General features: G+C 45.4%; 1 protein-coding gene across 9 annotated transcripts in view; it reads left to right on the top strand.

Annotated features, from left to right (window-relative positions):
- Positions 1 to 19,651, top strand: part of plekhg5b (pleckstrin homology domain containing, family G (with RhoGef domain) member 5b) — a 65,578-nt gene extending 45,927 nt beyond the window's left edge. For 5 of the 9 annotated variants that reach the window (XM_034589651.1, XM_034589648.1, XM_034589656.1 and 2 more), the window contains 14 exons: positions 7,842 to 7,883; positions 9,123 to 9,314; positions 11,179 to 11,352; positions 12,787 to 12,882; positions 13,158 to 13,358; positions 14,118 to 14,228; positions 14,371 to 14,520; positions 14,610 to 14,747; positions 14,952 to 15,071; positions 15,189 to 15,321; positions 15,627 to 15,742; positions 15,895 to 16,049; positions 16,289 to 17,359; positions 18,030 to 19,651. In XM_034589651.1, coding sequence (XP_034445542.1) covers positions 7,842 to 7,883; positions 9,123 to 9,314; positions 11,179 to 11,352; positions 12,787 to 12,882; positions 13,158 to 13,358; positions 14,118 to 14,228; positions 14,371 to 14,520; positions 14,610 to 14,747; positions 14,952 to 15,071; positions 15,189 to 15,321; positions 15,627 to 15,742; positions 15,895 to 16,049; positions 16,289 to 17,359; positions 18,030 to 18,039 — 2,709 coding nt within the window. In that variant the 3' untranslated portion in view covers positions 18,040 to 19,651. Of the gene's footprint in view, positions 1 to 7,841; positions 7,884 to 9,122; positions 9,315 to 11,178; positions 11,353 to 12,786; positions 12,883 to 13,157; positions 13,359 to 14,117; positions 14,229 to 14,370; positions 14,521 to 14,609; positions 14,748 to 14,951; positions 15,072 to 15,188; positions 15,322 to 15,626; positions 15,743 to 15,894; positions 16,050 to 16,288; positions 17,364 to 18,029 lie in introns of those variants that run through there. The other 4 variants (XM_034589653.1, XM_034589652.1, XM_034589649.1 and 1 more) reach the window with 3 other exon arrangements.
- Positions 19,652 to 22,951: the final 3,300 nt, after the last annotated feature.

Here is a 22,951-nt window from a genome sequence, read left to right on the forward strand (position 1 = left end):
TGTCTGGATCTGCTGCAATGATTTTTCTGATCCTTTTGTCAAACTAATCATTGTTCTGTTCGAGCTGCGTGATGCTAAATTCATGTAAATCTAATATTTCCCTCTGAAATGTAGTAAAAGTATAGAAGAGTACATACAGGTACCTCAATGTTTTACTTTAATACTTTACTCAATCAGTATTTTCATCTCAGGTGAAACTTGTAAACAATTTGAATTTCAGGCTTGAATGTGGGAATAGAAGCAAAGCTCACTGAGGTTCATTGATTCTTTAATCTTTAACAGTCGTCTGCTCTGAGCTCCACTTCTTCATATTTCATATAAAAAGCTGTTTGCAGCAGTAAAACTCTTGCGGGCACAGAGAACCGGCTCTGAGTTTCCATGGCAGCGGCTCTGGCACTCGCCTTTTAAAATGCATGCGTGCCTGCTTTTTATAGAATCGGGGGGGCTTTGCTCAAAGACGTGTCGATATTTGCCTGGTGCCCGGACTCGTGGCTCGGCAGCGCGGCGGCGGCTTGTGCCAGGCTTCGCAGGAAACACAGCCGAGCCCTTTTTTCTCTGCAGAGGAACTCTTTTGTTTGAATTCGGGCGTTGCGAGTCTATTATCGCATGCATGTTACAATTTATAGTCTCCTGGCAGCCTCGTGATTGGCTGCAGAGACCTTTGATGCTCCGGATTGATTATTTTACGACGGGGGGAGCCCGGGCCGAGCTCTCCGATTGGTTGAAAAGCACATTCCAACCCCGCTGATTAGTTCCCATAAAGCATCGCTGCCCGTCTGTGCCTCGTCCTTATTGCACCATCAGCAAATAATCCATCCTTTTACGCCCTGACAGTATCAGATCATCTCTGATGCCCTGGAAGAGAGTCAGCTGTTTACCTGACTCAGTGAATAAACCAGGATAGCGGAGAATAAATATTAAGAGGTGTTCCACATCCGTGCAGGGTTGAACTGCAGTTACACAACTCGACGGAACTGAAACACAAACCTGAACCTTTTTTTTTGCATCACGACTTCCCTCCTGTTTGCGCTGTGACTAATTTGACTGGCTCGGTAGGTCGACAGCATTAATCCCCAGGGCCGCAGCTCAGGATGTTTTCAGTCGACTGTTTTTCCAGTGCGACCTGACAGTCAGTTTGGAGCAAAAGCAAAACTTCATACGTCGGGGGTAACACACACACAGACACACACACACACACAATGCAGTGACATTTCTGTGGCTGAATCACAGCGATCACACACGTTTTGTCGTTCACTTTTACTGTGAAGAGAAACCTAGGGCGACTTTTACAGTGTCTGCACTCGTAAAAAGATATCGCAGCCGTCTGGGACCTTGTGACTTTCAGTGAAAGAACGTTCAGTACATTGATCCTTGCTCCTGCAACGTTTTTATATAAAGCACACGTACCATCAGTTGCCATAGCGCCGTGAATACAAACACTTCAACAACACACGACTTGATCCAGAGGTGAAAAATCACTGCCACTCGAGTCCCATCGCAGTTTTCTAGTGGGATGGTTCTGGTTTTCCCGGTGTCGGATTCTTCATGTGTGTGTCAGTGCCCGGGCATCCCATAATGCCCTTTCACCCAACACATCACGGAAAACACCTCCCATCAACTTAATGATGGGATGAGTACTGAAACTTTTCTTGTGCTGAAAAGCAGGTACTTCCTGTTCAGAGCTGTAAAGAGTTCTCTGAGCAGATGGTTTCTCATCATCCCTAAATAGTCATTTTAAATTATTGCATCACTCTTTTTGTGTTTAAAAGGGGATTTAATAGAAAATACAGTTTCTTGGTATCATTGATGAAAAAACTCTAATGTTGAAAATTATATAAAAACGTGTATTTATGATATTCTGCTGCATCAATTCCTTAAATAACAGCTGAAACAGTTTTTCTGATCCGTCTCTAGTATCTTTTATTTAAACAAACAGAAGCTGAACAGAGAAAACAAGAAACTCCACTTTCAGACGCTTCAAAGTCCAATAATCAATCTGAATAATGAGAAAACAATCATCAGATCAATGGATAATGAAAATAGCTGCAGCTGTAGATCAGATTCTACCTGATTTTAAATGTTTATTCTCCGGCTGCCTGTTAAATGAAAAAAGGGTTAATTCAGCCGATAGCACTTTATTTTACATTATTTTCACACTGTTTCTAAACCTAAAGTTTCACATCAACAGTAATAATATTGAAAATATCTATAGCAAGCACAAAAAAGCTCAAATTGATCTTAAATAAACAAATAAAATAAGATTCCAGCCTCTCAAACTTGAGGACTTGTTGCCGTTCTCAGTTTTTCCTGTGTGAACTGAATAATTGTGAGATTATGAAGTTTGTTTGGACAAGAGAAACCGTTCTAACACAGTTTATAGCCCTGACAGATATATACAGTAATATAATCTAGATGACTTGAGTCAGTTTCACCTGTCGTTCAACAGAAAGAGCAGGGGCCGCTGGCGCTGCCTCGGGGGGGGGATGGAGGAGTTTGTTATGCAACAGGCGAGATACTGTCTGTAGATCGTGTTGATTCATAACAGACGCGGGGAAGAGCTGACAAGCGCTGCAGAAAGGCCCCCGGGGCAGAAGACACACACGGTGACACAGACACATTTCACCTGATGGGACGGGGAAAGGGAGCGGCGAGCGGCGTGTTGTCTTAGCATCTGCACACTGAGCCCGGTGACAAACAGTAACACGCATGAGCTGAATCCTGCTCATTCAATACACTCAGTTTGCTTTGTGTAGCCGTTGTCATCACTGCATCTTTACCTGCCGCATTATCAAACTGAGGGCGGCTGTCACGTCCAGCAGCCGTCGCCCCCCTTCTCGCTATCTGGCCTTTCTTACGGCCTCACAGTGGGGGGGGGGGGGGGGCAACTGTCGAATTAACACGCAGCCACTTTGAATGACAATGGCTGAATGAGTGGTGGTCACACGGGGCGTCATCGCTGGAACGTCCTCAACAACAGTCGGTATAGTTTGTTAATGGAGTGAGAAGTATCGGTGACTGACGTGAGAAGAGCTCTGACATGGATGTTAAACTTTGGAGTGTGCACGCTCTCAACAAGTTCCCCCTGACGTCTGTGACGGGTTATAACAGAAAACATGTCGGAAAACATTTGATTAAATGGAAAAAAGTTGAACAATAACACAACATATGTTATGCACATGCATGAACAGACCTTATGAACAGAGATGTTAAAGTCGAGTAGAGTTGAAAAGGTCAGTGGATTCATCGATGAGTCAATTGACAGCAGCAGATTCAAAAAGTTCAAACATTTTTCAAGCACAAATTGTTGAATATTATCAGATTTTAGCTTCTTTTAATCTGAGGATTTGCTGCTTTTTTTTGTTTTATATTATTAGAAATGAATATTTTTTTAACATTTTGCAGGTGGTTAAACACTAAAAATTGAAAAATGAAATGAATCTCTCTGCTCTTCTTCTGTTTGCGTCACTGTGTCGATGTGATATTAGTTTAACTGCTCAGGTAATTACTCGATCCAGTTCACCCAGTGTGTGTGTGTGTGTGTTGAAGAATTCAGATGACTCATGTGTCTGGTAGAAAAAACGTAATAATATTAAATGTGATTCCCCATATGGTGCGGGAGGAGTTACAAGCTTTGTGTGTGTGCGTGTGTGTGTGTGTGTGTGTGTGTGTGTGTGTGTGCTGCGAAGACAAAGCACTTCCCCTAATGCCTTCAGGTAGAGATTACCGGAGGCTGAACACACACCTTTGCGATTGTAGTGTGTGTGACTGTTGACCTGCGGTACAGAGAGGCTGCAGGATCACAGACTCTCACTCGGCTCGGCACTTCTTCACTCTGGACTCTGATTCCCTGGAAATGGATTCCTCTAGACCCTTTCTTTGATTACTTTTTTAGTTTTTACGTCTGGCGGGGGGGATTTAGTTTTTGTGGACGATGGTGCGTTTCGGTCGTCTCACGTCCTGGCACAGCTGGGACCTGCTGCATTTGGACTCGGACATTCCCGAGTCGCCTCCTCCTGACAAGAGGCCGTCGCCGACTGACAGTCAGGTGAGAGGTTTGCTCAGGACTGATGCTGCTTCAGTCGGAAGTTACGATGATACATTAGTCTCCAAACAATACTTTTTATAATAATAATTGCTAAACATTTGGTGAATCCAGCTACCAAATGTAATGATTGGATGCTTGATTGTAAACTGTCTGTTTCCAGTTTATTCGGGACACTGAGCTCAAACTAATCTATAACACAATAGTCCTGAGATAAATCCTTAATTCACTCTTTGATTCAACTTTATGGTCAATTTGGAAGCTGATTTTTATAGTGTTGTCTTTTGCCACCGTATTTATATCAATATGAGGAAGCTAAATATTAAATCAAGGCTCTAAAATCATCACAAAGTTAAGTTAACTCCTCTCTGAGTCATCTTAAAAAAACAAACAAGCATGAGAACTTCCCTGAAATGTGTGTGGGGTTTTTCCAGGATATGTGAAGATGTCATGACTGACAATTAATAAGCGGTTTAATCGAGAGAAATAACCAGCAGATGAATTCATAAAGAAATGAATTCATCATTTGTTGCCCTGAACGGTTGATTTTACGTTTTTAAAACTCCATTTGCAAAAAGTCGCTCGTCCTTTTTCCTGAGGTTTGTTTTGAATCACTCTTATCTGCCCTGCTGGAAACATCTGAGTTGTAGTGTTTGTGTGTGTGTGGGGGGGTCACGTGAAAAGAGCGTTGTTTTGAAAACTCATCTCTCACCTCAGGCCGAGTGTGTGTCTGTGTGTGCGTGTGTGTGTGTGTTGTGGTCATCCGGGCCGTGCTTAGTGGAACTGAAGTGGCCTTGAAACGAGCCTCCTGTTGACCGCTGGCCGATTCTTTTAGTTTCTATTTCCTGGTTATGCACACGTGATATATGTGAAAGTGTGTAAGTGTGTAAGTGTGTGTGTTCAGGCTTTCAGGAAGGTCAGTGTCGTGCTGTTTTCCCATCGTTAATCAACCTACCTGATCAAGGGGAGCTGTTATCAGTTGACTCACATAAAGGGCAGTAGCAGTGGGGTCTGCAGAGAGAGGGGGGGGGGGGTCGGCTGTGCTGCTGCTGCCTTCTTTGTCGCCGCTTATTTTAATTCAATCCCGACCCATTTAAAGATTTTTCTCCCTTCCCGGCCAAGGTTAGCGCCACAAACCCGCAGTGATAAGATAAGGCCCGTGAGCCAACACGGGGCCTGATATCATTAGCCTGACCGGCCCCTCCGCTCCGGACCCCACAGAGCCAGTTCCCAGATGGCAACAAAGAGGCCTCAGGATTCCACTGCCCCCCCTGTCCTGACTGACAGGTTTACACAGGAGGCACAAGGGAAACCCTGTAAACATAATTAGTTGGGACGACAAGACGAGAGCGGCTTAGTGTTTACTGTGAGGGTCTGTTTGCCCGGGCTGAGGGTTATTACCTGCAGAAATACAACCGGCTCCAACCACCAGAAGGACTCGGGGGGGCTGAAGGCAACAGTTATTCTCCTTCATCTGTTTTGCTTCTCATCGATTAATCGCTTGGAAATATTACGTTAACAGTTAACAGTCTAAAACCCCAAAGTTTACAAAGATATTAAAGTAAATCTAAACTCATGCACAACCAAAAAACCATTCATCTCCTATCGCAGCAGTTTCATATCAGTTTTCAGTTTTGCTTGTACAAAGTTTTCAGACTTTCCCCGCGGCTCCTGGAGGAGCTGGTGCTTATCTCCCGGGCATAAGCCGCCAGTTAAATGTGCTGAAACAAGCAAGTAAACAAAGGGAATTTCCCCTTTGGTCATTATCGGGACATTTCTTTCCTTGTTTTGGCGAACGAGCCCGGCATTGTTCAGAGGTCTCCGGTCAAAACAGTGATCGGGAGATAACACTGAGAATAATGGGCCGACTTCAAAATAAGAGTTTACAGTTTACACCCTGTAAATCTCTCGCTTCTATACGGTTGAGAGCTTGAAATAAGCTGTAAAAAAAAGATTTTAAAAAAGTCAAACTGGTGTGAGTGGTTTGTTTGTTTCTGCTGAATCTCCACCAGCGTCAGGATGTGTGTTCAAACCAGGGAGCTCCCTACGACCTGTCACTCAGACTCCTCCTCCAAATATTCACATCAGCCTCCTCTTCTCTTTTTTTGGGGGCCGTGGCCCTGCCTCCTCTTTCCTGCCCAACACAATGAGCCAGGATCCTCCTGGTTGCTATGACTTCAGACCAGTGCCTGTATGAAATGCAAGCAGACTGGGCGCCACAGCGAGAAGGTTTCACCACTGACTGGTCGGGACAGGACACAGATAGCGTCCCGGGTTCAAAGGGAAGCTCAGGCGCAGCAGGCGACCCGGACCCTGTCAGCCGGAACGCAGAGTGCGTGAAGGTCAACGCAGGTCTCTTGATCTCTGGACAACGTCGGCCGTGTCACAAAGTTGCCTCTCAGCCTCTGGGACCGTCTCGTCACAAGCCCCGGCGGTGAGGGCGGCGTGGATGTGTGTGTTTCACGGTGGCGGTAGAGAGAGAGGGGAGGCGAGGGGCTGAGCGAGAGCAGCAGCTGGCTCCAGAATGGGCTGCGACCCATGAATCCAACCGGAGGATTAGGATGGTTTTTGTTACGTTTGACATGCCTCTGGCTTCAATGGTGAGCACTGTTAATGTGGTGGGAAACTTCCCTCGCTCTGTGATCGTACTTGCAGCTTCCTGGACCTGTTTTTGTCTCTGAGAAACGAGTTCATGTGATTTTTTAAAGACACTCAACATATTTATTTATGTTTCTTTTCAAGCTCGTCTTCATGTTTATGATCTAATGTGTAGAAGAAGTCTTTATCTGGCCTGTTTGAAATGTCTCCGCTCCTTAGTGGGCGTTCGTCCCTCAGTGTTCTGGCAGCAGCTCAGGGTCCAGACTCCCTGTTTGTTCACTGACACCAGTGTGGTTGAACTTTTGGACCAGATAATTCTCCCTTTGGAAAAAACATCCCCTACATGGGTCCGGGCTCGTTTCTCTTCCACTGAGGCGACGCATCACTTCCCTCTGTGGTGTTTGTTTCAGAGCCAGCGTGTCTATTTGCAGTTAAGTCTCTCTCCTCTTTGGTCGTCATTCAAGAAGATAAAGGGAACTAAAAGCTGTTTTAAAACCAGCCGGACCCCCCACTCAGATTTACTTCCCGTTACGCAACCCTGCACAGGCCACTTGTGGGGCTTTTACTCCACTTAAGTGTCTCTACATAAGGGTCCGGGGACGTTTGCCCTAAAATGGGAGCCTGCATGTGCAATGCAGAACAATTTCCCCCCGAGCTACTCATAATATTTACATTTCATTTTTTGTTTAAGCTTTCCGTTACATATACGAGCCAGTCTTCATCAGTAGTGTTCATCGGGGGTCGTTTACTTCCAGAGGCCGTGATGCACGTCCTCAAAACGTCTCTTCCACAGTTCTGTCTGCATTGCGTCTCCGCGTGAGACGTCTGTCCTCCCGTCACTGTTCAAAATCCAGTGTTCAAACTCCAGTTTGTTTGATTTACTCACACACAGCTCTGTAAACAGCAGTCTTTCTATGGATGTATGTGCAGACTCCCTCTGATTGGTGGAGGCCTGAGGGACAGACTGCAGGACGACGACGGGGGGGGGGGTGAATCTGTAAATTCAACGTTTTGCAATAAACGTCGCTATTAACAAAACACTAAATGCGATTTTAAAATCTGAAAGTTTAGAGCACTAGTGATTAAGATCCTGTTTATATCCGGAGTACGTCCAGTCTGAATATGGTGTTTTCAAACTAAAACGATATCACATGACTAATCCCCGTAAACTGGGCTAACGCTAATCTTGTTTTTCTTCTAGAAGGTGGGTAATGTGATTGAAGACGAATCAGCAAAAGTCAAGGCAAGTCAATTTATTTATACAGCGCATTTCAAACAACAAAAGCGGACCACACACACACACACACACACACACACACACACACACACACACACACACACACAGGCAGAGATCAAGACAAACACAGTGAGGAATATGAAAACAATTTAAAATAACTAATGCAGTAGCCCCAAAGCTAAGACATGACTGAAAAGACCCAATTAGCAAGCGTCGTTGTTTCCAAACATAAAACAGACTTAAAATGTGGATGTGAGTTTTCAAACTAAAACGTTTTAGCGGAGTAGTGTGGACGTCGTAGCCGAACTTATGTGTTTTCAAACAAAAGTTGAGATGAGTGATCTGATCTCAAAGGTCCGGAGGTGGCCACATTCTTTAAAATAAAAAAAACAGTGTGAAGCCTTCAGTGGCCTCAGCCGCTTGAAATCCCATAAATATGCTGTGACGTCACGACGTCTGGTGTTTTGACTGCATTGTGTGTTTGTGTGCGTGGGGGGGGGGGGGGTGATCAGTGAAAGAATCTCGTTGGAATGGTCGCTCAGTTTCAGTACCGGTGTCAGTGTCCTGGAATGTGAGTTCGTCGTCGCTGTGTTTGAAGGGCAGAGGTGGGGGTGTGTGTGGGGGGGGGGGGTCGCTCGGCGGCCTGCTGACCCTCAACCAGCTCCTCACCAGCAGATTCCTCACCAGTGACACTAACGGCAAAAACAACTGCTTCCTCAGATACCGAGGTGGCTCCTGTTTGTTTGCTCTGCCGCTGCTCGTAAAGTGGACAGAGATTGCATGAGTGAGGGTGCACAGCAGGGCCTGCTGACAGGGTAACAATGGGAGAGGAGGAGGAGAAGGGGGGGGTGGGGGGGGTGCGATGGCCAGACTCGGGCCGTCTGTTCCTCTGGAACAAGCTCCCGCCTGCTCCTTGTGATGTAATGAGCATTCAGTGCGAAGGAAGTGGCAGTCCTTCCCTCTCCTGTTTGTGTCTGAGCATTAGGACGGCTTTAAACGGTCCCGCTGATGTCATCCTCCGTAAAGAATTCCCCCTCCGATTTCCTGTTTGTGCCGTCCTTGTGTATTTCTCCCTCTCCGTCATTGTCTCTTTCCATCCTTCCGACTGGAAACTTTTGTGTTTCCCAGTGCGGCGGTAAAATCACTCGTTGCCCCTCGACGTCGGTCTTCTTTCATTTTCAGATTTGTGTCCTTTCATTGTTTTTCTCTGACGCTACGGTTTTTTTCTCTGTCTGTCCTTTTCAGGGTCAGGCGCGAAAGAGGAAGAACATGACGGAGTTCCTCGGAGAGACGAATATTCCCACCCCGGAGGCCCTGGGACAGATCGGTGGCTCCCTGCCCAGCGGCGGGCCCGGGCCCGACAGCTGGAAGAACCGCGCTGCCAGCCGCTTCAGTGGCTTCTTCAGCTCCAGCGCCGGAGCCGGGCCCTTCGGCAAGGTAACGCTGATCCGGCATCACGTGAAGAGCATGTCCACTTTCTCTAGGCTTTAACATGGCCAGACATGGTCTCAGATTAAAAAAAACATTTCAAAAAACAAACAAAAACGGTAGCGAGCAGCAGAGGGAGGAGGTCAGAAGGCCGTGTCTCTCACCCCCCCCCCCCCCCCCCCCCCGGTGAGGTCATTTCCCTCTAAAGTCTCCTGACTCGCTGGCTCACATACTTTCCTCCCAGCGGCTCTGGAAATGACGAGCTGGAAGAAAAGCTTCATGCGCTCGCTCCAGTTCCATCCATCATTCTGCCTGATTCAAAAAACACACGGCTCGCTCTCTGACTGGGTTCAGAGGAATAGACGCTCGCCTTCGTGCAGAGTGGGATTTGGATTGATCTCGTAAATATCCCCCAGCTGTCAAACCTTTCCGTTTTACTTCTCAATCAGACCTTGTTTAACAATAATGATCCACTTTCATTGTGCTGAGTCACACCCACACATCCCCCCCCCCACACTGAGGTCACATCCTGCACAGTAGCAGATGTCAGACGGACACAGTATCTGTCAGTCACATGTCAGTTCAGGGCTCGTCTCTATTCACCCTGTATGTTCCCTTTAACCCCCGCGGGGGCCAGAGATCCTCCTCTGGGACCTGGACCTCTGGCACCCTCCGTATTTCAGGGCTAAACGACCGCCGGTTCCCTCCTGTCACAGAAAGACGTTAAAACAGCAGAAGTGACGACCGTTTGTCTCCTGAACCGTCCAGTTTTTAACTGTCTGCGCCAAATCCGTCACGTTCATTTGGACATTGGTGGTAAATACCCGTGGTGGGATTTAAAAAGTAAATTATTCAGGTATCTTTATTCTAGTACATTTAATTTCAAGTACTTTTCATTTTTAGTCCACAACATATACTGTAACAGCAAATATCTGTACTTTCTACTACTTTACAAGATCACATTGTTTTTTTAAATATATATATATTTTAAAAGTAATCAATAATGAGATCTGGATATCTGATCCAATCAGAGGACTGGGAATAAGGAATTAGGGAATAGGCTACACTTTTTCTTATTTCATTTTTAAACTTTAAGTATATTTAAAAGCAGGTACTTAGTTACTTATACTCCAGTTAAAAGAGAAAGTTAATGTGGTACTTTTACTTCTACTTGAGTTCACCTTGGTCTATTTATTTGTACTTTTACTTAAGTAAAATCCGACACTGGTAAATACCAGGTTTCTTATTTGTTAGCCACATTTATATTGTATAGATATGGATTTTTATATGAAAAAACGCCCTGTTTTGCAATGTTAAAGAAATAAACAATACCTGCCCCCCCCCACCCCCACCCCCTTTGTCCAAATCCAGGCCAACACAAGTTCTTTGTTGGTCCCTGTCCCATCCTTGCACCACCATGGAAATCTGTTGTGTAGTTTTTGTGTAACGATGTTGACTGACAGTCGCACTAACCAACAGAAAGTGGTGAATACTTCACCTCCCTGGCTGAGGTAATGAATGTATATTAAAACTCAATGCTGTACCCCCCCCCCCCCCCCCCCCCCCCCCCCCCTCCTCAGCCCTCTATTGTTGAAACGCTCTCAATACACAGAGCTCATTTTCATAACTACATAAGAGCTGCCGGCTGGAACAAAGACCTGAATAGCAGCCGCCGCTGGGTGTTGGGGGTCTAGGCGCCAGTAGCGGCACGGTTCATATGCTAATCCACGTCTTTACTTACAGTCTGAACCCAACAACACACAGAAGAGACACAAACGGACACTTTGCTTTCACGTCTCCTCGCCGTCATGCTGTTCGCCGCGTTCCGACCAATTAGGCCCCTGTGTCTAATCGTTGTGATCCCATCTCGCAGGACGGGGATCGTCTGGAGCAGCTCCAGAGCAAGCTCCACATCTACATGCAGTTCGGCCTGCCCAAGGTGCCGCGGCAGCTCTCCTTCCACCAGGACTCGTGGGAGGAGGAGGAGGACGAGGAGACCAACCTGGTCCTGGAGGACAGCTGGCAGTCACTGCTGGACGACTCCGAGGTTCGACACACACACAATCACACTAACACACACACATGATCATTTTACACTGAGTATATCCAGACTGTGAAATAATAAAGATAATGTATCTAGAGGAAACATTAAGTCAAACAATGTATAACGTAAATTATAAATGGGGACAAAGAGCGGTGAGAGCCAAGTTAAAAAAATCAAAGAATTGTTCTAACTTAAGGAAATGATTTCATACAGTTTCATACAAGTATCAGGAGGGAGGTCAAATCTGGTGATGCAATCACAGTAAACGCAAAGGAATGTTATCTGCACGATGAGATTATGTACAAAGTCAATTCAAAAAACGCGTATAGACACAAAGTTTGTGTCGTTTGCTTCACTCGCTCCAGATGAAATATTAGAGCTTGAGTGAAAAATGAGTCTGTATGCGATGTCGCTGAGAATGAAAGTCAAATGAGAGTAAACACAAATGATCACACGATTATTGTGACAGCAGCATCATGTTGATATATTATATTACATACTCAGTACTCATGAGTATATTACACTTCAGTGTTGTCATTCAAATGAGGAAATGATGCAACTTGATCCAACATTAATGAAAATAGCTGAAGTAAAAGGAAGAAGGAAGTTTAATCTCAACCTGAACGTTTAACCTTCATATCTTAATAATGTTTCCCATTAGAAACACAATAGAAACATTCAGGCTGATTCCTCTGCTCTGTCAGATTAATCCTACAAAGTCAAATTTTATACTGAAGGTCCTTCACTGTTGTGTCTTATTACCAACATGCATATTCATTTCTCCCGCCCCCCAGCTTCTGACTCTTACTTCCTTATCATAAATCTCGGCCGCACTTCCTTCTTCCCCGATGCCGGTTTTCCCAGAACCTTACAAATCATTTTATAATTGCGCTCCTGTCGTGGCAACACACTGTAGTTCACACCCTGTCGCCTGTCAACGTGCACATGACGAATCAGGACGGTGCGACGCAGCGATGCAGCTGCTCGGCTGCTTCACCGGCTCCTCGCACGTTCACTTCACACCTGGCTGGTTACACAAGACGTGCACGGACGCCAGCGCTCGCACTTTCCCCCGGCGCTGTTGTAATCAGATGATGATGTGAATGACTGGAATATATCAGAACGCTGCCAGAAAAGTTATTGAAGTGTATCTGAGTACAAGTGTGTATAATAAGGCTGAGGTTAGCAATGCATTAAATGTAATAATAGTACAAATAATATACTTTTTAGCTTTTTTCAATGTTACAAAGTGTTTTGCAAAAGTCTAACTAAAATAGCAAAAGCAAAAATGATTGTAACATATCAAAAAATGTCTTATAGTGCAGCTGGATTCCAGTTTCCTCTGAACAGGAACAAGTTGAATGTGACTGAATAATGAAAGTACTTTAATAAGTACTGTACTGTTGTATTAATACTATTTGTTCTGTGTGTGTGCAGACGTTGACAAGGAGACAGTTCCACCAGCAGGAGGCGATATGGGAGCTGCTGCACACGGAGGCTACCTACATAAAGAAACTCAGAGTCATCACTGATGTAAGTGTGAAGGCTGCAGTCTGCTGACGCGCACACACACACACACACACACACACAAAGATCACAATGCACTGATACTGGAAACAATGTGCCTGTTGTATAAGTGACTTCTGCACCGAGACAGACACACAATGAACCTGTTGTGGGGAAAACAGAACTTTTAATCTTTACGACAGCTCAGTAAACTGTCGGCTGAGGAAGTTGAACTCGAGCTCACTGCAGCGGCTCCGCGTCAGCTCCAGCATCCCACTCAAACACATGTTCACCCTCCGCAGCTGTTCCTGTGTGGGCTGCTGAACCTGCAGGAGAGCGGCCTGCTGACGGAGGTGGAGCCCGCCAAGATGTTCAGCAACATCCAGGAGCTCGTCCTCCTGCACACGTCCCTGTGGAACCAGGTCATGCTGCCGGTCCTGGACAAGGCCAGGGAGGCGCGGGCCTTGCTCGACCCCACCGAGCTCCACCACGGCTTCACGACGGTCAGTTGATGTTGCACCGCAAACACATAGATCAACATTCAGGTGTCGCACAAGAGCGTCATCGAGAAGCTGAGGGGGAGGAGGAAAAACGGAAATGCGGTCAAGAGTTTATTCTCTAAGGGAAACATTAAATATCGTAGCCACCACAAAACGTCAAGGATGATACAGTGAAGTCTGACAATTTCCATTTTGTAAATAAACTTAATTTAATGTTAATGTTTTTAAATCACATGAGATCCCACAAGACAACATTAATAGTAACAAATAAATAAAAAGCTTCCTTCAAATCAGTAAATTTACCTAAATTGTAATTATTTGAGTTTTTGTTTTTTATTTGATTTTTAAGTATTTTTACTTTGTTCTTTATTTGTGTAGCACTTTCTAACTATGTTTTGAGAAGTGCTTTATATATATATAACATAATTATTATTATAAAAGATAAAAAGGTTATAAATGAAATTAGCTGTTCAGAGATTAAGAAGCAAATTCTCTTTTTTTATGATTTTGTTATCAACCGATCGTAGGTTCAGTACAAAACTTAATTTTTCTTATTAATGACAATTTAATAATTCAAGCAAGTAAATTATAAATACATTCATCTATATTTTGACAATCTGTGGGTTTGAGATACATGCTCTTAATTATATGACTCATGTAAATACCACAGACAAATATCAGAATATAACGTATATAACATAATAGCATCACAGAAGTAAGCATGTTCCTTCATATCTCTGATGCCCGTGTGTTTGTGTGTAGTTTGGCTCCAGGTTCCAGCCGTACATCCGGTACTGCATGGAGGAGGAGGTCTGCATGGAGTACATGCGCACACTTCACAGGGACAACGACCTCTTCCGGACCTACGTCACGGTCAGTTCTCCCCGCTCTCTTTCACCGTGACGCCGTTAACCCGCGAGTACACCCTGTGCTCGTACCCTCCTTGTTGCTTTTCTTTATTCTTCTTGATTTCTGGCTCATTAAACGTTTGATATCCTGTCTTTGTTTGGCTCAGTGGGCAGAGACGCACAAGCAGTGCAACCGTCTGAAGCTCGCCGACATGTTGGCAAAGCCTCACCAGAGACTCACCAAATACCCCCTCCTGCTGAAGAGAGTTCTGAAGAAGACGGACGAGCCGTCGGCCCGAGACATCGTCAACAACATGGTGAGGAGAGAGAAATATGCTGCTTTCTCACATGTCACCAGTCGCCTGTGGTTTGTGGTTTGTGTGTAACTGTGATTCTCTCCCTCAAGGTGGCGACGGTCGAGGGCTTCATCAACAGCGTGGACTCGCAGATGCGGCAGCGTCAGGAGCGACAGAAGCTCGCCACCACCTCTGCCCGCATCGACTCCTACGAGGCTGTAGAGGGCAGCAGTGAGGAGGTGGAGAAGGTGAGAAAGGAATCCTGGATGTGATTTACTTTAAAACATTCCATGTGTTTTCTTACGTGTACAAATATAAAAAAACGTGACATTGACAACGTCTTCCCGTGAAGAATAAACCTGCGTTCCGTGTGTGAACTCTCCACAGCTGAATATGGTGCAATTAACCCCCGACTCTGACTGACCACATGCTTTTGTCCTTTCCCATCTCAGATCCTCAAGGAGTACAGCCACTTCGACCTCATGGCTCCCATGAGGGGCGTCTCACCGGAGGAGACCCGACAGCTGCACCTCGAGGGGGCTCTGAGGATGAAAGAGGGCAAAGACAGTCGGGTAAGATGGATTCACGTGGCCGCTCTTATCTCACAGCTCTCACCTGGTTCCTCAGGTTTAGTGTTTAGTACGACGTGTGTGACTGTCAGTGCTGAGTTGAGTTTATTTCCCACGCAGATGGACGTCTACTGTTTCCTGTTCACTGACCTGCTGCTAATCACCAAGCCAGTAAAGAGGCTGGAGAAGGTGAAAGTCATCCGCCAGCCGCTGTTCATGCACGACGTCGTCTGCAAGGAGCTCAAAGACCCCGGTGAGTTTAAATCAGGAGCAGGGACACGGCTCATGGAAATTATATATCTGATTTATTGAGACATTTTTAGATTAATCAAAACTTTGCTGTTTTACAAGTGTCAAGGCTTCAATTTTTGTCTTTTAAATTTTAATGTGAAACAGAAAAGCAGGAAATCTTCACATTCGACAAACCTGCTGACGATTAAATGATCAATTAATTATTATTTACATGTTAACGAGTTAAACTGTTTAAACTTGTATAACGTGTAACTCAGATAAGTGAACTCATGACCTGATGCTGACGTCTGTGTTTTGTCTCTTCAGGCTCGTTTATCCTCATCTACCTCAATGAGTTCAAGAGTGCAGTGGCGGCCTACACTTTCCAAGCCAACAGCGCCACCCAGGGGCGAAGCTGGATCGATGCAATCTGCAATGTCCAGGTCAGAAAATCTCTTCATATCTGATTAGATCTTTAACACGTGCAACTGGGGGAAATGCAATCATTCCAAACTCGTATATTATTGTTGTATTTACAATAAAAAAACAAGCATCTTTGCTAAATGTACTTAAATGTTTTCTTGTTGTTCTGCAGAACCAGCTCCAGAGGCTCCGCACTGAGGAGGGCCTCCGACAGCAGAAGAGTCCGAAGACGTGTTCGGGTGAAGTGGAGGAGGAGGAGGAAGAGGAGAGCAGCAACTCCACCACAAGTTCCCCGTGCTTGAGGCACAAAGACCAGCAGAACTCCAGGTACGCTCTCCAATAATTCCAGAATCCATCTGTTAGTGTCTCGCATATCTCGAGAACCCTTCGTCTTATCGGCTTTACACTTGGCATCAGTGTTGTGTAGTTTAATTTGGTGCAACACATTCAATATGAATAAACTGTGACTACATTCATTCTTTATTTTCTTGATAAAGTTTAGATCTGATTGTTTTGAGTGGATTGTCGTTCGCCATCAAATTAACTAACCAAACGTCTCCTTTCAGCCAATCAGACGGCTCCACTGAGACCCTGTCGGTGATGGAAATTGACGAACCCGGTGAAAACCAAGAGTCTCCTGCTCCCAACATGAACCTCGAGGCCACGAAGACGGACTCGGACTCCGACGTGGCCGCTCGGTCCGAAGGCTCTGAGGTCCAGCGGTCTCAGTCCACGAGCTCCCACAGCGTCCACTCCAGTATTTACTCTGAGCAGGACCAGGAGGCGAGGGCGGACGGCGAGGAGCTGGAACCCCAGTGTCGCTCGCTCTCCATGGACAGCGCCTACGGCACCCTCTCCCCCGAGTCCCTCCTGAGAGAACTTCAGCCACAGCCCAGTGAAGGAGAGGAGACCGAGGAGGAGGAGGAAGGACAGGAGGCGGAGCGGGAAGGAGGAGACGTGGATGAGCTAGAAGAAGAGCAGCAAGGGGAGGAGGAGGAGGAGGAGGAAGAGGAGGAGGAGGAGGATGCTGCCTCACTGGGATCCCAGCTGTCGGTCGTCCAGTCCTCCAAACCTCGCCGGCGGCCTCATGTCCAGGCGCGACTGCATTGCCTCCAGAGGCTGTCCACTCTGACCTTATCCCGCTCCGAGGACAATCTCCTGCAGCGCCTCTATGGTAAAACCCCCGTGTCCCACAAACACTCGCTCAGCACCCGGGAGCAGGACCCGTCGCACTGTGGGGACACGAAGACGCCGTCGCTGGTACACAGCAGGAGCCTGACGGAGCTGGGCCAGAACTGCATGGAGCTGCTTTCCGGTGACCTCGACCAGTCTGAGGACTCCACGAGCGCGCCGTCTGGCAAAGTGTGCGCCAGCCTGAAGAGGGCGGAGGCCAGGCACGGCCACAGGGCGCCGGCCGGACAATGTGAGGGTAACGAGTCGCACAGCAACAGCTCGGATGGGGAAACGTCTCCTTCTGCCTGCGTGGAAAGGAAAAAGGAGTCGGCGGCTGACGGTGACTCAGGGGAAACGTCGCCCAAAAAGAGGAAATCTCCAGCCCAGCAGCACAAGAAGCTGACACTGGCTCAGCTGTACAGGATACGCACCACTCTCGTCCTCAACTCCACACTCACTGCATCGTAAGTCTGAAATCACACACTCATTCAAAAGAGCTGGTTGATATCTTGAAGATACAGTCATGGGACTTTTTGAGAGTTAGATTAAAGGATTAGTTTATAACTTTGATTCTCAAAGTCCGGAAAATAGTCCAAAACATTTGGGTCTGGACTTTCTCTGGACTTTCTCTGGACTTTCTCTGGAGTTGTTTCACATATGATAAATGCAGCGGGAGATTCTTCGGTCAGACGGAGGCAGAATGTAACATATCAATTCTGCTGTAGAGGTTTTTTGTTCAAAGCAAATTGACTCTTATCACTAAAAGCTCTGGCGTCCTGTTGTCTCCCCACGTTGACACATCTGTCTGCGTCTTCTAAGCGTGTGACTCCAACACGCCTACTCCAGATAATCTCCTGCTGTACTTTCACTTGGGCTCACTCGGACTTTCTCTGGAGTTTTTACTACAGGCGGCCGGCAGGAGAAACGCCAGAGAACGTCCGGAGTCCAGTGCATGTCTGAAAGAGATTAGCCTAGCTTAGCACAAAGACTGGTAGCAGGGGGAAACTGTTAGCCTGGTTTGTTCAAATTAACCGAATTCCATCTACCAGCGGCTCAAAAGCTGAATAATTAACAAGTCGTATCTCATTAGTTTAACTCAATACTTATAACGTGTCTTTCTCTTTGTTCCTGCAGGGAGGTATAACCACTCTTCCAAACAGCTGATCAGTGGCATGTGGACATTACAAGGAACAACATGGACTGAATTTCTTGAGACACAGATGCACTCTCTCTCGCCGCCCTCTCCCTTCCTGTTGCTTTTTTCTTTTTTTTTGGGGACACTGACTCAAACCATTTTTGCATTTGAACAATAACAATCCTTTCTTTTTTTCACCCTTTGCTGTTGCATTGGTTTCCCGAAATCTCTTGAAGGGGGAAAGGAGAGGCAGAGAGACAATTAACTGCTTGCACTTTGCAACGGAAGTAGCATTACCGGGGCTGGGACCTTGAGGTGGACTGGGGAGGGGTGGGGGGGTGGAGAGGAGTGTGTGCGGGGGTTTGGACATGCTGCCCCCTGGTGGAAGTGTTCGGACTTTATCCTGCAGCTTCTCTGTCGAAGAGAGGGAGAAAGAAAACTCTCCACACAAAAAAGAAACAACCACAGCACCTACGAGGACGTCCTCCGAATACTTGTACTACTCCTGGTTTGAAAAAAAGAAAAATTGCACAGTTATCGTTGTTTAGTAGAAGAATCACTAAGGAGTGAAACTACATTTACAGTCACGCAGTGAATTAGAACTTATTGTTTGCTGTTTGTGTGTGTGTGTGAATGTGTGTGTGAATGTGTGTGTGTGAGTGAATGTGTGCGTTCGAATGACACATGGTCCTTGATTTCCTGACTGAACCAAAACCGATTTCCCCCGTCTCCTGCAAAGACGCGAACGCACCCGAAAAGATGGAAGACACCCCCGGGTGGCGTCAAAGATTCCCGACAACAAACACACCCAAGTGGTCCAATCACAACTCGGCTACATTACCACGGAGACTGACCCTTTTTTTTTTATTTAACTGTTAATCTTTTTGGTTGAACTAATGCCCTTCGGTATGTTGAACTAATGACAGGATGAGTGGATTGTTCCTAAAAAATGCAATGACTGAATTTGTTCACTCACCCTTGAGGCCCAAACGTGCGACACACACACACACATTGACACACAGACACACACACACACACACATAGATACGTTAAGTGCACACGAGAGAACTTGGTCATAGGAAGAACATTTAAAAATTAAAAAAAAAGAAGTCTACACTTGAATCACCTGAGTAACGCCTGTGTTTGAGCACCTTTCTCTGAGACATTTCATTTCCTGTGTTTCTTTACTTTAATAGTAACATTGATAGGAGATTGAAAAAAGGTTTGCGTTGGATGTGAGTGAATCTGCCGAGCTGGTTTTAGTGGGAACGGCTTTTTCCAGGAGTTTAAAAAACAAATAAATAAAAAACCTTAACATTCACACTGAGTTTTTTTCACATCGGTGATTTATAACCTTGTTTCCAAACTTTGCCCAAAACCAAATAGGTTCAACTGTTTACTTTTAGTTCTTGTTTATGTGTAATATTTATTATGCCTGCTATGTTTTATATATAAGATTATTGTTTATATTGTTTTGCTTCCATGTTTTTTTTGTTGTTGATGTAGTCTTAATCTTTTTTTTCTCGCCAGGCATGAATGTGCTATGAACCAAAATCATTTGTTTCCTCTTTCAGGAATGACTTTAAAGTGTCTTACAGAATAAAAAATCCTAAATTCACAATCCCCCGTTTTAATGGTTTAATCCATTGTAATGGAGTGATTTGAGGAGAGAGGCTGAATGTGAACGGCATCGCATTAAAAAAGACATGAACTTGTCCCACTCGCTCTCGTCCCTCGTTTTGTTTTTGACGCAGACAGACAGCAGGTGGCGAAAGGAGGTTTACGGAGGTGAAGAAGAATTAGAGAGCGGTCGTGACTGCCTGTGTCTGCAGTAATAATGACGTCATCTCTCTTTTGTTATGTCACGACGTTGAGATGAACCTGTTGCTTTTGGGTCATGTTTCGATTTTATGTTTATCACTGAACTGAAGAGAAGCTGGGGGGGGGAGAAGTATTGATACTGAAGAGAAAGTAGTTCCACCAAGCTATTAAAGTACACGTTCAAGTTTACTCTAGTAGAATTAAAAAAAAGGTGTAACAGCAAGTTGTACTTTAAGTATTAAAAAATAAAAGAAGGCACAATTTGTATCTACTAATCTCAATATGGTTAGAAACTGAAGCCACTAAATATTCCTGGTTCCAGTGAACAGTGTACATGAAGATTGACGTCTTTCAGTTTAACCAAGAAAACAGGAATACAACCAAATAAAGAGAATTTGAATTAAGAAAACATAATTTTATATATAAAATATCAGAATTAATTCTGTAAATTAGAATGTTTCATATTTGCAAACACACACAGATCCTGATATGTCTGTGAAAAACTCACATTGAACAACTTTTATTATTATTTATTTGTTTATATCGGCTGAGTTCAGAACTATAAACATGTTAAACTGTTCATTTTGTACTGTGGCTGTTCACGAGTCTAATGGTTTTTGAACTACACCCAGAAATGTTTATTAAAACACTAATGGACATAAAATAAAGTAGTTTTTAAAAGCATTTGTTAGCTGCAGCTGTAAATGCATCCTACATTAAAAGGGTTTTGTTTGTATAAACTTGATTTTTAATGTATCTAAGAAGGTTCAGTACATGAGTGAAAGTACTCTCTCTCACCAGGGGTGAATCCTGGGGCGGGGTCGGGGGGGGCACTGGCCCTAGCTGAACTCCGATTGGCCCCTGAAAGTGAAACACTATTTGTGTTACTGAGAGTTAAACAGCCTTCATCTGCTTAGTCCAGTTTCTGGGAACTCAGTCAGATCACATATCGAGTACAGCTGTCTGTCTGTCTGCTTCTCAGAAGGTTCATGTGAGTCTTAACAACACGAACACGAACACACACACACACACACACACGCACAGACACACAGACACACACTCCCTGGACGTCCGAGCAGAGCGGGACCTGATGGCCCAGAGTCACATCGTGGCCAAGGTGTATTTACAGGTGATTATATCAGCTAATCGGTGGATTACAGCATGTTGAGTCCACACAAGCCCGTAAGCTGCAGGGAAAAGACAGTGCGGTCCTGTGGGATTTTCTGTTTAATCCGGTCCCACAATGCAGCGGGGGCCCCTCCCGCTCTCACATCTGGCCCGCTCGGGATTTACTGTTGTAATCCTCGATTTTAAAACTATTTTATCGTGCTTTACCGCTGATACGTTGGACTTTAATTACTAAAATGCAGCTTTCTATTTTAGCAATGAAGTAATTACACATCCCTGCTCTATTAGCCTGTGCTTAGTAAGTAATGAGGTTGTGCCACAGTGAGCCGTTGGTCCTCGGTGGCTGTAGGTCGCCGGCATCCTGCCGATTATTCAACACACAGAAAGACATAACACAAAGAGGCCGGAGCCTGGAACCTTTCTGCTGCAGGAACAGTTTCTGAATCCTTGTTTTTACATTTCCTCATCGAGAAGCTTGACTCGTGTGCAGAACGTTCCCCACTGTGCACGCTGCATTTGTTTAATTACACGTCGTGTCCCTCTCTGCATGACGTCTGGTGAAGCCGCGCCGCTGCACGCAGCTGGGGCAGCGGAGGGGTTAACACCACTCGCTGTGGCAGATGTCAAAAACCATGCTGTAAAAAATGTCCGATTAACACAAAGGGGCACTTTGGCAAATCCTGATTATAGGAGCACTTTCATTTATTAAACGCTGCCAATCCCCTGTACTCTTTCTGAGCGGGGATTAAAACCAGGTAGACACCATTGTCTGTCCAAACAATCCCTCTGTAAGCTCTGGCTGTTTCCTGGTGCCCTCGCCAGACCTGGACGGCTGGCTGGCCGGCCGGCTGGCTGGTTGCCTGCCTGTAATCTCAGTAGGGGCTTACAGTATAGGTCACTACTACCACTACACATTCCCGTTCATCAACATCATCCCCTTTAGACGGACTAGGTGATTGGATTTAGGACATGTTTTACAGGGGCAGAAAAAACAGGGAACAGCGAACTAAAGCGTGTTTACAAGCGCTGTGCTGTGAAAAGGCCCCCGTGGACGAGTGGCGGCCATATGGAATGGATAACCCACGCGAACATCTGCCCTCGATCAGTACCACGCACCGGCATCAGACTGGTGGAGGCTGCGACCTTCACATGCGGCACAGGAACATCTGGTTCTGCTCTCATGGATCCCAGAGATCAGCGGTAACCAGTCAACCAGCTGAAGAGATGTTCAAAAGAACTAACTATTCACACTCTGCCTCCACTAACTCTTCCAAGTTTAACTCATGATCCCCACGTCTGCTCCTGAGTTATGGTGTTTAAATAAAGTCACAGTCAAGTTGACCTTTGCCCATTTGGACATAAAATTCTCATCAGGATTTTGATCCTGGGACATTTGTCGAGTCAGAATTAACACAAACGTGTTTATGAGGCTGCACTGACCTTGAACTTTGACCTTTGATGACGATATAGTAAATATATATATTTTTAAACAACCCATAAACATCCTGATTTTCCTCAAAGGAGGTTATGTTCTCACCCCTATTTATTTGTTTGTGTGTAAGCAAGATAGACGGGGTGTCGATTTCCAGGGTATGAATACCTGGATCTTCTTTTTGTTAAATATCAGGTACATTTATGGAACAGATATCTACGAATGTGTGTAATTTGCAGCAGCTTGATGGAATCTGTTGGGCCTTGATGGAGGAATGAGCTCTACTGAGTTCCTCTGCAGTTGTTTTGTATTTTAGTTTTGAGCAATGATGAGACATTTTACAGTGTGAAACTCAGCTGAGAAAACTCTCTAAATTACAGTTTGACACGTTCCTGTACTTCCTTCTTTTGTAAGGCCGACATGTGTGGATTCACTAAGTCTGCAATATTCAAACATCACCAGGTTATTGCTCTATTACTGCACGGAAACATTTACTCAAGTACTGCACTTAAGTCCAGTTTGAAGTTCTGGGTACTTCAC

Source organism: Hippoglossus hippoglossus, chromosome 7 (genome assembly GCF_009819705.1).
Source record: "Hippoglossus hippoglossus isolate fHipHip1 chromosome 7, fHipHip1.pri, whole genome shotgun sequence".
In the NCBI taxonomy this organism is placed as follows: domain Eukaryota; kingdom Metazoa; phylum Chordata; class Actinopteri; order Pleuronectiformes; family Pleuronectidae; genus Hippoglossus; species Hippoglossus hippoglossus.